The 14512-nt window shown below is 27.4% G+C and overlaps 1 protein-coding gene across 2 annotated transcripts in view; it reads right to left on the reverse strand.

Moving 5' to 3' along the window:
- Sardh (Sarcosine dehydrogenase) overlaps positions 1–14512 on the reverse strand; it is a 25151-nt gene that overhangs the window by 9508 nt on the left and 1131 nt on the right. The window contains exons 1-11 of one of the 2 annotated variants that reach the window (XM_014436158.3): positions 13206–13224; positions 13019–13103; positions 12774–12903; positions 12597–12676; positions 9606–9779; positions 6967–7179; positions 3247–3370; positions 2397–2605; positions 2147–2309; positions 1758–1902; positions 174–315 (exon numbers count right to left, since the gene is read on the reverse strand). In XM_014436158.3, the coding sequence (XP_014291644.1) occupies positions 174–315; positions 1758–1902; positions 2147–2309; positions 2397–2605; positions 3247–3370; positions 6967–7179; positions 9606–9779; positions 12597–12676; positions 12774–12903; positions 13019–13042 (1404 nt within the window). In that variant the 5' untranslated portion in view covers positions 13043–13103; positions 13206–13224. Of the gene's footprint in view, positions 1–173; positions 316–1757; positions 1903–2146; positions 2310–2396; positions 2606–3246; positions 3371–6966; positions 7180–9605; positions 9780–12596; positions 12677–12773; positions 12904–13018; positions 13104–13205; positions 13225–14512 lie in introns of those variants that run through there. The other variant, XM_014436150.3, reaches the window with a different exon arrangement.

The raw sequence follows: 14512 nt of genomic DNA on the forward strand, positions 1-14512 counted from the left end.
TTTAATTAGTTTAAACTTTTTAATTAATTTAAAACTTTTTATCATCATATATATTTTTCCAAATATCAGAAATAGGAATTTTATAAACTAGTAAGAAAAAATATAACAAAGGAATTTAGATTAATATAAATTATCATAAATATAATAGTTTAGTATTGATATGGTTTACTTACTTCATAGAATGGATCCTGTTTAAGGTTTCTGCCAGCTAATGGCTCATCGTGAGGGTATATAATTTTGTAATTATTTACATAACTTTCGTGGCATCTTTCTTTCGCCCATGCCTTATTTACCATTTGTTCTGGAGTAAATCGTCTGGAGCGAAAAAATATGTTTGTTTAGATTAGTAAATGAAATAAAATATTTTGTACTTTTCACCTCTGTATTTATAATGAATGATTCATAATATATTATTGAAATTAAACTTAATGCTATCTGTAACAGAACTAATTAAAATAATAAAATTACGTACACATTTTTAAAAAGTATTTGAGCGGGTTAGGTAGCATCTTTCACTGTTAGTTTCTTTCTCTTATGCTTTTTTAAGTTCATTTAATTTTCTATATTTATAAGTATTATATCTCAATCTACTTATTAATCAAGATACTAGTTGAACCAGAAGAAGTCTGCTAACAACAAACACGAGTTAAATTTTAAGGAATTCAGAACAGAGTTATGTTCCACCTTGGTTAGTAGTGGAGGCAACTCTGGTAGCCGGCGTGGTTGGCAAAAAGGATCATGAAGTCCACTTTCAGGGACTATTTTTTTTTTATGTTTCATTAACTATATTAAGCTGTTACTTAAACAATAATATAGTTTATAATTAAATGATATTACTGAAAATATTGCCATAAAGTTGTACGAGACACAAAGGATTTCATTTATAAAACAAAATAAGAATTAGACATTATACGGCCTGTCCTCACAGTCCCAGCCAGCTCCATCCCTGAAATCCCATTTTTTTCTTATCCTCCTTTAATTATTGACAAACAAGTACAAACAGATATAAACAATTGCATATGCAAGAAAATAAACATCCTTTAATTTTGTTACACATGCAAGTTCTTGTTTGTCAATAATAAAAGGAGGAAAAGAAACAAATAATATATAAAAGTTTTTTTTTTTTATGAAATCGAAGAATTAGGCCCTGCCTTACCTTACTTTTAAATAATTTACTAATAACGAGTAGGGCAGTCATTGAAAAAAATTTAGTTAAATCAAGTTACATATAATTAATATCATAACATGGATATCCATCCATTTAGTATAGTATACTGGATTTCAATTTTGGATATAATACATTATGACTATGTCTATAAATTAATTTATGTATTACAATTACTCTTTGTCCTTTAATGTCTAAGACTTTAATATTTGTCAAAAAATAGTTTAAAAAGTGTATTATTATTACTTAGTTAAAATGTATTTTCATCATTAATCAGCCCACCCACCCCAAAATCCCATCCAAATCAGGGCCGGTCTTATCTTACTTTTAAAACATTTACTAATTATGAGTAGAGCAGCCTGGGAAAAAAAGAAGTTGAATCAGGCAACATTCAAAAAGTGGTTACAACTGGAAATTGGGATGAAAATTGTAAAATATGATATTATTTCAACCCATGAGGCAATTATAAATTGTAGATAAATTAATTTCATCTCACAAATTTCTAAAGACATAATGAATTTTCACTTTGCTGAAATATAGTTAACATTATTTTATATGTATGCTAAGTATATATTTACATTAGAACACCAACCTGATATCATAACGATACATATGAAAATCTGGTCTTCCATGTATAATCCATTTGGCTAACTGCTCACCGCACCCACCACTCAATACAACTCCTGACGCATTGAATCCACACATATGGTAGAAGCCTAATAATCGTGGATCCTCTCCTATTTATACATAATTACCAAAACAGTATTATGATGAATAATCACTAAGAGATATACTTATGATAAACAACTTTTTTTATGGTTGTTCATTAATTCAAACAGTGTATATTATTTATAGGTATGTTACATATCTATAAATAATATACATTATTGTGACTAACAATGGCTAACTAAAACCAATTGATTGTTTATATATATATATATATATATTAAAAATGTATTTTATTGATATTTATTATGTTACCTATCAAAGGTTTTAAGTCTGGGGTGAATGTTTCAGTTCCACAAACTGTAGTCTTAATTCCAGCAGTTTCAAATTGTGGTACTAAATCAATAGCATTCTGCATATGCGCATCAAACACTTTCCAATCTAGTTCAAATAACTCAAATGCATGATCTTCAGATAACTAATAGGGATTAAAAAGTAATAATGTAGCAAAGTATTAGCATGTACAACTTAAGTTAATCTGAATGTCAATAAAAAATATCATTACTTGATCTAAAAATATTGGGTTATGCTCAAAACCACCAACACAAAGAGAATCTCCTTTCACCCTGAAATAGATACTGCCATCAGAATCCTTCACATTCGGTAAAGTACGAGTGATTGACTGCATAGGAGAACTGACAACATATGCATGTAGTAAGGGCACTATGGGCACATCTAGGCCAGCCATTTGAGAAAGCTTTCCTGCCCAAGCACCTACAAAATTTAAGAATTGTTTGCTTAATGATCGAATAGATTATTATGTCGTTTTATAAAATTTTGGTTACTTCAAGCACCAATAACTTTTGTTCTACAAATTATATTTGGTACAAAAACCCTTACCTTAATATCTTATGGTTGAGAAGAGATACTAACTGTATCGACCAATAAAATATTACTTCAAAACAAAAATTATGCCACTATATTACCTAAGTATGTCACAAAATTAATTAATCAAAAGGATAACTTGTTTTATCCTACAACGTTGTAATATGTAATATGATAATTAAAAATTTAAGAATTTTAAAAGGTAATAATGAAATTATAAATTTGAAAACTAACCTAAGACTTAGACACCAAGGTCTAAGATGAAAACTCATTAACAGAGATATAAACATGTTTTCAAGAAATGTAAGAATTTTGTAGATTAAAAAATAAACTGAAGTATTTTCATAAACGTTGTTCTAATTCTTTGAAAATTGGTGGGAATTTATGAGGACGAAGTACAGGTCTTATAGGAAAATAATACACACTTGAGTAAGTAAAATGATATAATATTTTACTACTTTTCATATAGTTACCTCTAATATTGGCCAAATCAGAAGAAAACAAAAACAATTAATACAAATTATTATCACCTGTTGCATTGACTATACACTTTGTCTTTATTGTTCCAAATGGAGTCTGAACACCTTCTACTTGTTTGTATCCAAATTGGCTTTTTCCAGTAATGATTTTTGTAACAGGACAGTTTTCAATAATCTAAAATAATAAAATCAATTAATTTTTTTCAAAATAAAGACCACAACTAAACTTCAATACCTAAAAATTGATTAAATAAAAGTTAACTTTAACCACCAGCATGAGGCAAGAGAAATGATGTAGCATGGTATATATTTGCTAAAATCAGTTTATTTATTATTATATATCAATATTTACATTTGTTAGGTTGAACATCTTTATGCTGTAAAGTCAGTGAATTAAGCTTGAACACACATATACTGCAGTTTGTGCTGAAGCAAGTTGCTTATTATTTGTCATGATGATTTACATCACCTAATATCTGTTTCATAGTGACTTTATTCAAACCCTCACAAAATCCCTTAAATGATACTTCACTGAATACTAAAACTATATTAGTTAATATAATATAAGCCTTATACTATAAGGCTTATAGTGTAGTCTTAACCTTATACGATAGCCTTATAGTATAAATAATTGAAATGCATGTTATTGAATATGAAAATCGTGTTAATTGGTTTTTGTTTAAACTACAAACCCTCATTGCTGACAAAATAATAGTTAACTGAACTTTTATCACTGTATCAATCATAGTATTCTATGTGTCTGATCATTTATCATACCTTGGACAGTTTATAACCAATAGCCACATTGTCTTATACATAATTTTTAATTTCATTTATCTATAGGTGAAATGTATTACGATAGAAAAAAAAATTTCAAACCAGAGTTTTCGATGGGAATACATGAATTAAGGTCCTCTGAGTCCAAATAACCAAGTTTCACAAAATGATGTGGGTGTGTGTAAGTAAGTATTTATGTTAGCAACTCAAAATGAAAAGTTGCATGAAACTTAAATTGTGTATTTAGGGTAGATACAAGCTTGGCGCGAGGTAGTGAATTTTTTGCTAAACCAGACTAACAGGAAGTCCCACTTTATATAATTGATTTTACACTTTTTTACATTTCCTTCAAAATGGTGATTTTGATTAAACTACATATATCAATGTAATGGTCAAACGGTCTTTGATATCAGGTAGATGTTATTCCCATTGCAATAGTTTGACCAGGAGTAAATACTGAAATTTCAAAAAAGCTTCCTCTAAAGTACCTTTAGTTTTGTTTGTTTGTATTAATTAATCATCTATCATTGTTAATAGTAATAGAAATAGGATAAATATAAAATATGAAAGAATTTAATAATTATCTAAGGTGAAAATAAATATCAGATCTTTTTCCTATTTTGATATGTTCTCCATAATTTAATAAACATCATAGGGGGTCTAACATTATTACAAGAATTGCCCTTGGTTAGCCCTGTCTGGGCGAGTTGCCATTAATGTATTTTAAGACAAATCAGTTTACTTTCCTCTGGGGTTCAGTACTTCATAGTTTGATCGAGAAAAAAACATCTTAACTTATAATAAATTCAATATGAGTTTAATTTATAATTTAAAATGTTAGGTTCTGATATTATTCATGGTTCTGTTTATGCACAAATTATTACTGGAACTACTGCGATAATATAAATCATTATTGTACTATAGTTGACTCAATCCCAATTTAATGATCCACTATAATTGTTACTATTTCCAAGAAAGTAGGTTCTATATAATGTAAGTAAATTTTTAAGACCATCAACTATACATATTGGCTGCTACAAAAATCAACTGTAAAGTAATGGGCCCTTGTCCATTTATTCTGAAAAGAAGTAAAAGTTTCTTGGCATTTCATAACTATGTCACGTTATTTCACTTTGTTATTTCTTGATTAACATAATATATCAGTAGAATCGAAAATATCAAGAAATGTTTTTCTCTCACATTAACAGTGCTATGAATTTGACAAATGACAATTAGTATAACCGAACTATTTCGGAAGAATCAATCAAAATGTGGAACAAAAAAAAAATGTTTATAATATATATTTGCTTCTGAAATTCTTAGTAAGTCAATAATAATAGCCATAGTTAATTTTAGTGTATTCTTATAATCATATGATCAGTAGTAATAAAAATGCATCTCATTAACTAAGCAATACTTTTTTATTTTAAAATAATTTTAATTGAGAAGTGGTTAAAAAATGTCAATTTTCTAAGCTTATTAAATATTAATTAAATAAAATCTTATAATAAAATACTGATCTCAGGAATGTCTAGAAATATACAAGAATTACATAAGCAAAAAGAGGTCTGGAGCATTGTTAGATAAGATGATTATTTTCAAGGGGAATTGTTCAATTTATCATTAGTGAACTTCTTTTACTCTGGCTTAAGAGTGAAGCAAGCATTTACCTTTGTACAGCCTAGCTGAGAAATGACTAATAAACAGTACATCATACGGAAAGTGCCAATAAAAACTGAAATATAAACTGTTAAATAATATTTGTATGCTTTTCTAGGAGCATTTAACATTTCAGTTAATAATAAATTCTTTATTTACTCTGGGACATATCTCTACATAAAAAGTATGTAAACAATACTACAAAAATACTAAAGGGACTTTAGAACCTTAGAGTAACAAATAAAAGAACAAAATAATTAATACATATATTAAAAAAAAAAAAAAGAAGATAAATCATAACAAAGTAACTTTTCAATCTTTAAACAGAAAAAAATAAATAAAATAATCAGGAGAGTAATACTAAGTATATTAAAAGCATAAATTTCTACAGAATGAGGACAACACTTTTTGTATAGTGGAATGTAAATAAAGAGCATCTATTTTAATTCTTTTGGAACTAGATGGATAGGGAATTACAGAATAAGTGGGCTGGAGTGTTGGATGGAAGTAAGAATGGAATTTCATAAGGAAGAGTATTTGGTAAGGAAGGATTTGTCAAAAGCTACTGTTCAGTGGACCCTTATATATACATCTGAAGACTGGATAAGGAAATCTGAGATGTATGATAGATGGTAGGAATGGATAACTTGGTAGATGAAGGATACCAGGAAATATTTATGCCACTTCAATTCTTTATAAAGTTATACTTTTATTATCCAACATAAATAATGGTTCAATGTCATACAACTATTACCTTTTTAAAAAAAATATTTCTAGTAAAAGTTTGAAACTTGATAAGAAATAAAGGTACACCTTTATGGGTGTACTAAATGGGAAGAGTAGGGTAACTCTGAGAATAAGGGACTGTGACAGATAATTATTTATTCCGTTAATGTAGCTGTGAGTTAACCCTGTGGGTTCTGGAGGCATCCTGGGTCTCACCCAGCCCCTTCATTGGGGGAAAATTTGGCAGCTGAGCAAATGATTTGAACAAATGATCTATTTGTACAATCGTTGTGAGAAAAACAATCCTTTCTTAAAAAATACTATACTAATAAAATACTAATAAAAATACTAAATACCCTAACCCTTCATGGGTTGTAGCGGTACCGATTTTAATTTATAATAAATGAAATTTTAAAAAATAAGTAGTTATCTATGGACAAATGTGTTGAGTGAAAGGAAACTTCTTTTTTTATTTTTATAATAAAAAATCTTTTTTTTTATAATAATAAAAATAAAATATAAAACTATAAAACTAGAAGCTACATCTAAAAGGCAAATAATATAATGTAGGTATATTAAATAAAATGAAAACATATGTTGCTTAATTACCTCAGCACCACCATTGATAGCAGCTGTGTTGAGAGCTTGACAGAAAGCAGTAGGGTCAACGACTCCATCACTAGGACAGTAGAGGGCGCCCTGAATCAGGGCTGTATCAAGGAGAGGAAACAGATCTTTCGTTTCAGCAGGAGATAATAAGTGCGTCTCAATATTGAAGTTCTTAGCTAATGTGCTCATCCTTTTATACTCATCCATTCGGACCTTCAAAATTATTATCAGAAATTAAAGCATAAAGATATAAATAAACTATGCTAATATGAAAGACTAAAGTCTTCACTCTTTAAATTTCTTTCTTGTTTATGTAGAATACGTTTTATGTGAACTTCATTTTCCTATGATTAAAAAAAAATTATGAAGTCAGAATCTGCAATTATTTGGTATTGTAGTAAACTCTGTTATTTATTTATTAATAGATGGGCCTTGTGGGGCACTAATAAGAATTTATTAATCTATGTTAACTTTGGATCATAAATGTCTGTCTCATACACTTGATGAGTCAATCAAGTGCATCTGATAACATCTGAAATTTGTGTTGAAAATTCTGCTGACACAGCAGAATAATTTTAATTTTATAAGGAAATAATAAGTAATGTATTACATTTGTTTTATAATAATCAAGTATTCAGAAAAGTTTTCATTCAATAATTTCTAAAATAGTATTCTAATTTTATTGGATAATACAATACCGATTTTCTATGAAAAATTATTTAAACTTATCACAAAAGGAATTTTATATTTGATATGCTCATTACACCAAAAAGCTTTTGTTAAATCTTTGTTTACTCATTACTGAAATGACTATCACAATTTATAAAAATAATTTTTTTTAAACAGTATATAAAATATGCATAATAAATAAAAAACTTATGTATTTTTTTTAGTATAAATGGAGAACATTTAGATAAAATGACAAGATGGAAAGTGCAAATTCATGTGGCCATAAAGGAAAGGAGTCCTTGAAGAATAGAAGGCAAAAAAATTTTGACAGGCTCAGTTCAAAGAACTCATAAAAATATCTATGACACACCATTTTGTACCCACCAATTTATAGGTGTATTATTCAGTAATATGTAAAACTTTTTTTTGCAAATAAATTAGGTTATTTCTTAACAAAACAAAGTATTTATAGCTAAGCATTAAGGCAAGAATTAAAAAAAAAAAAAAAGTGACAATTTAGAACAAAAATATAATTATTAGTACATTATCATTAAGTGTGAAGTGAATGATGTGAGGATGTAACTGTCATGGTCACCCATGGTCATGGCCACTTTTTTTTATCAGTTCAAAACCTGTGATGTATGCAGCCGTCAAAAAAATGAGGTATTTATATCTATAAATAAAAGAAAACTAATAATTTGCAGAGACAAACAAAAAAATACCTCTGAAAAAAATTATGAATAAAAAACTGAAAAAATGTTATCTATATCTAACACTCTAAGACTAGTGATGAGAGAGGGAAATTTTATTTTTTATTTTTGATAAATTCTTATTTTGATCAAATGGTTAATTAAATTAAAAAATTATTTAATCATTGTTTGTTTACCTCTATCAGTTATAAGCTTTTAATACTCCTTATGTAACTTAAACTGAAATTATCAACTATATTCTGCATTTTGTTTTTAATCTCCGCAGATGAACAAAGTCCAAGTTTTTTTTATGTATGAAATTAAATTCAGACATTTATTGAGTAAATTATTTGTCATAGATTTTGATAGAAACAGATTTTTTAAAATCACTAAATCAGTAAATTACATATTTATTTATGTTGATAATAGTGATTTAAAAAAAAAACTGAGAGGTGGGAAATACTTAAACCAAAATGTAATAACATTTTATTAAAAATAAAATTACTTTTCTTTCTAAATGTAAATAATTCTTTGCCTTTGAACCATTTAAAAAAAAAATATTTACATTTTTGCGTAAAAGTTTAAAAAAAAAATTGTATTACTTGATAAGGAACTTTTTTCAAAGTACTAATTTGATTTCAAAAGAAAATATATACACACTATTTCAATTAATAGAAATTTATCAAATCTTACAATTTTTATTAAGATATTTGATTACAATATGCCTTATAGCTAGCTATACAAAGTAATACATCAAATATGAGATGTTTATAAATAAGTTTGAATAATGTATTATCAAGTGAAAAGTAAGTTTTAGGACTGATGTTAAGAAAACATGAGTAAAAAATATTTACAATATATTGATCAAAACATTATTAATAAGAGAAATTTAATTTAAGAATAGGCCAATGTTCCTACATGATGAATAATTAATCATTATTAATCACTATGCAATCAGCAACTGATTAGCTCTTTTCAAAATAGTGGATTATTCCATACTAACTAAGTGCTCTATTGACGATACGATACAAAATGCCTTCCAGGAATTTATTTACTTTTAATACTCTGAGCTTCAAAAATTGGGAAGAATTTTATAGAAATCAAAAAGCATATTTTTACTAGCAGATGAAATTAGGCTATGCCCATTTATGTTAATAAATTTTATCGATATTTCTCTGAAATCATAAGAAATGACCAAATGTATGTGTGGGTTATAAACCAACAGGTACAACTGATATTTTTGTGAAAATAAACTATTTCAAGATGACAAAGCTTGCTAACCTTTGATCTTGCTAGGTATATAGCCCCATTGTTGACCCACTTTGGATCAACTCCTGTCTCTTCCTGAAGAACGCCTAATAAATTTTTTGTAGCAGATCTTAACTGCATTTCCGTGTCTGACATCCTCATCTGAAGAATTAGCCCTGCACTGTGCCATGTTTCACCAGCAGTTACCTAATAAAATATAGGAACATTTAATAACTGTAAATTACGTAATGAAAGTTCACATTAAAGAGTTTTATTTATTAAATAAGTTGTTTGTCTAAATAAATAGGGTATAAAATTGAACATTTTACAAACATGCAGGATTAAAAAAAATAATGATGCTTTACAGCACTTATAAATTTGATTTATAACTATTATTAAAATGAATAACTATTATAGGTAGCTGACATGGCTAATAAGAATACTTCGATGATTTATATTTAATTGTTGCAGAAAAAAAATAAACTGTTAAACTAAGTTAATTATGACAGACAAAAGATAAAACGAGCTGTGGAGAGGAGTGCTAAAAGATTTTATGAACTATTCTTAATAGAGCGAATAAAAAGGTTATGATAAGATATAGTGAAGGTGACACTAATAATCTTCCACAAGTTTATTGTCAATTACTAGTAAACCAGTTAAAATGTAATATATACATGCTACAAATAATAATTTCAAATTTTATAACTTTTAAACACAAATGAAAATGTGACCTAAATTTTGAATGACCAGCATAAACAATTATAATTTAATTATATTCCTGGGCAATCAACAAAATAATTAAACTAAATTAAATATAAATATGAAATTATATACTCAAATATTTATTTGTCATATACATATTTATTGGTAGAAACAGTTATTATTTTATTTAGTAATTAAAATTACTTACCTTAAATTACATGATAGGTCAGATTTGAAAAATAATTCTTTAAAAAAACTCGGAATATGAGAAGGAAAAAGGAAATAGACAGAAGTTTAATGAATAAAATAAATTTTAAATAAATGTTTATATCAGACAATATAACAAAGGATAAATAGACAGCTATGAATTGCAAATTGAAATATAAAACAAAACCATTGGATATAAGAATATTAATAATAAATATTCTTCTTCATTTGAAACAGAATTATAAATAATTTTCAAGAATTTAAGACAAATCACAATAAAATATTTTGGAAATATTCTATCAACAGGTGGAAAACAAGTAAACTTTTAATATAACAGACGAATTCAATACAGTATTAATAACAGTGAAATTGTCTTCTCAAAAGGCCAAAATTAATTCAGCACTTGCTTTTGACAATAGCAAAAAATAAACTTATGGATTCAATTTTTCCAATCAGTCAGTCAGTAATGATACACAAATAAGAAAACTTATTTTATTTGTGCCAACATTTCGACCTGAATTTCAGGTCTTCATCAGGATAACTCACTCGATTGGAGTTGCTGTCAAGATTCAAATAAAAAATTTAAAATTTAAATGGTTTTGAAATGTAATAAGAATTAACTTGATGGATTCTTTGATAAAAATAATTTTTTTCTGTCATGATTATAAATTAAAACTGTGAAATGATCATAATAACCAATTTACCAAACAATAAATTCCACTGCATTAATTTTATTTCTAATCCAAGGTCTGGAGGTCTAATATCTTTTTTATATTTTGAGGTTTATTTCAATTTGTGAAATTAATTTTAAAAATGAATTCATATTGGAGATGCTTTTAAGTAAATTTCTACAAATGAAAACATATAAGGAAATAATATAACAAAGAAAATACAAATGAACAGTAAAAGACCTAATATCTGACTTGAGTGTTCGGTAAAGTGGTTGCAGAAGCCAATAAAATACTTTTAACATCATACCTCTACATCCCTTATGAAACAGCAGTTCAACTCGGGAAATAGTAAAAATGAGTCTAACCACTGAAGAGCTATCACAATGAAGGTTTGTGGAAAAATGAAACTGAACAATAATGAAAAACATTGTGTAAAATCATCAAGACATAAAATCACAAAGAATGTGGCTTTAGAGGATTTGTCAGTCTGCTAATGAAAAAGAGCATGCGCCCACCACAACATTCAAAAAAGAAATTGTGCCTTTTACCCTCACTCACTGCTCAATTGGCACGACAAACTATTTATTACAGGGTCTTGGCCTCTTCAAGTTCAATTGATGAAGTGCAGCTGTACTATAATTCTGAACTCCGAGCAGGTCCCTCGAATCATCTCCTACACCAACCGCCCATCAAAGCTTGGAAAGGCCTCTTGTTCTGGTGCCATACATTTCTTCATCAATTATTTTTTTTTTTAGATCTCATAGAGCCTCATCCCTGCAACAAGGCCAGTCTAGCAGAGCTTACTGAGCTTGACTATCCTTACAACAGGCTCATTAAGCTTGACTATTCTTACAACAGGTTCATTAAGCTTGACTATTCTTACAACAGGTTCATTAAGCAAGGAGTATACTTCTCTGTTCTTGAGCCTACTTCATACTGAACCATTTTTCATAGGGTCATCCCAGAATTCATCTCTCAAATACTAGGAGATCCCTAATATCCTACTTTAAGAATGTCTATGTTTCTGCTCTGTATGTTTGCACTTGTCGGATCAGTCTCTTAAACAACATTGTTTTTGTGGCTCTCAATATAATTTAAAAAGTAACTTAATAATACTTCAAATATACATTGTAAATTTTAGAATGTTATTTCTATGGTGGGTCAGAATGCTCACAGGATTTGGCCTGCCGATTATAGTTCGAATAACCCTGGTTTAAAAGATCAATATTTACTATAACAACTTTCCAACTACTTTTTTTCACTACTTTACCATAATAATTATCTAAAAGTTAACAGAAATTGTATCTTAAATGTAACCTTGAAAATTTCATTCCTCAAAATTTTCCCTAAAAACAGCTTTATATTATTAAAATTAGTACCATCCCTATGGTAAAGTTTCTAAATTTGTTTAAGAGTTAAATTAAATTAAGATTAAAGTTGCCACCTTTGCTTTTTCCAAAAGAACAGCTTTAACACCTCTTTTTGACAACTGATAGAGAGTATTGCAACCGGCACTACCTCCACCTAGAACAATTTAAAAATTTAAATATTATATTTCTTTCAATGAAATAATCATTAAATGCATTATATTTTTACATAGTATAAAATAAAACAATAAAACCTATTATAACAACATCTGCAGACTCAGGGAGAGCAGGAATTTCAGTTGATTGATGACGTTGCTGAGTTTTCAGAACATCTTTTTCAAAATTCAGCCAGAGGTCTTTGGTTGTCAATGGCCTCAAAGACCCCTAAAATTTAGTATTTTGAAATTTTTTAGTTCTTCAAAATATAAAAGAATAGCTTTCAACATGCATTTCATGCTAAGTACAAATTTTTAAATAAAAATTTAATTAATGGCTTTACCTTATATCGTAGAAGCTTGAGCATAATTAGTCAGTTTAGTTATGGGTTATTGATTAAATACCTGCAACTAACATGAGCCAGAAGCCTATAAAAAGATTTTTAAAAATAAAAATCAATTGAAATATTTAAATAAACACTGTGAATAACAATAGAACAGAATGAATAATGAACATAGAGTAATACGTGCATTGTTAAGTTAAATAGTTAATAATGAGCTTATCAAGGGGAAAGAGGAACAGTCTATAGACTTAATTAACTTTTATTGAAGGGAAAAAGGAGGGACACAGCACCTAAAACACCTTTTATATAACAAAAAACATATAAAAGATATAAAATAAAAATCCCAGTTTTTATATTGTTGGTCAGGGAACTATCAGTCCCATCAGGAAAAGAAAGATAAAAAAAAGTGAGATAAAGAAACCTAATCTTTATCTGTAACATCTTTTTTTTCTTTCTTTTAGGGTTACCTTTTCCTTTAAGATCAGCTTTGAATAGATTGAGTATTTTATAAATGTTGGAGAGAGTTGGTTGAAATATCATTAGAATACAAAGAAATATATAACATAATCAAAGTAAGTAGGTGATACTTATGGATCAATAGCGTGATTTCCTTTAAAATTTTTATTTTTTGTTTTGATATTAAATAGAATTTTACTTATTATGAAAATTGATGAAAATGGACCAATTAATTTAAAGTTAATATCTAAAAGTATAAAAGCTTTAAATTTTATATATTGCTTCCATTATTTTAAAGTATTATATAATTATGCAGTTTTCATTTTTTCTTTGCAATAACTCATCTTGATTCAAACAATAATAGCCTTGATTGTAGATGAATGACTACTAACTTTTTCTGTCTTTTTTTTTTTTTTTTACTGAATTTAATCGATGGGCAATACTGCTGTCCTCAGTTAATTTATCCTATCTGCAAAATGTTTTACTTTCTAACTAATATTCGTAGGCGATGATGTCTGTCTTTCATTAGTTGTACTAATTTAAAATAACAAATCTACTTTACATTTGGCATAATTATTACTCAATTATTTGAAATTCAAGTCTAAATAAAGATCTGAGGCAATAAAAAAAAAAAAAAAAATGACTATAAAACTTCACAAAGTTCAGTTAATACAATTAACTAAAAAGAGCAGTATAAATCATACACTTTTTTTTAAACACACATCTATAAAATAAAACTAAATTACCATAGATTCATACAAATTTTAAATGCGTTTACTAGATAACTTCAACTAAGAAATCAACAATAACTTTAGCTGTCCTACCAAAACCAAAACATTATCATTAAACTTAAGAATAATTATTTTTTAAAAATTTAAAATTTTGCTTTTCATTTAAAATTTTAATTGCCAACATTAGATATTAATTAAATGAGGATGCTCAAATTGGATAAAAAAAATCAAAACGAAACAGCACATGAATAATAAAAAAATGGCATTTCAGTATTGGGTTTATATTAATTAATTTAATAGTATTAAG

Source organism: Halyomorpha halys, unplaced genomic scaffold (assembly GCF_000696795.3).
Source record: "Halyomorpha halys isolate HHAL.00 unplaced genomic scaffold, Hhal_1.1 Scaffold51.1, whole genome shotgun sequence".
Taxonomy (NCBI): Eukaryota; Metazoa; Arthropoda; class Insecta; order Hemiptera; family Pentatomidae; genus Halyomorpha; species Halyomorpha halys.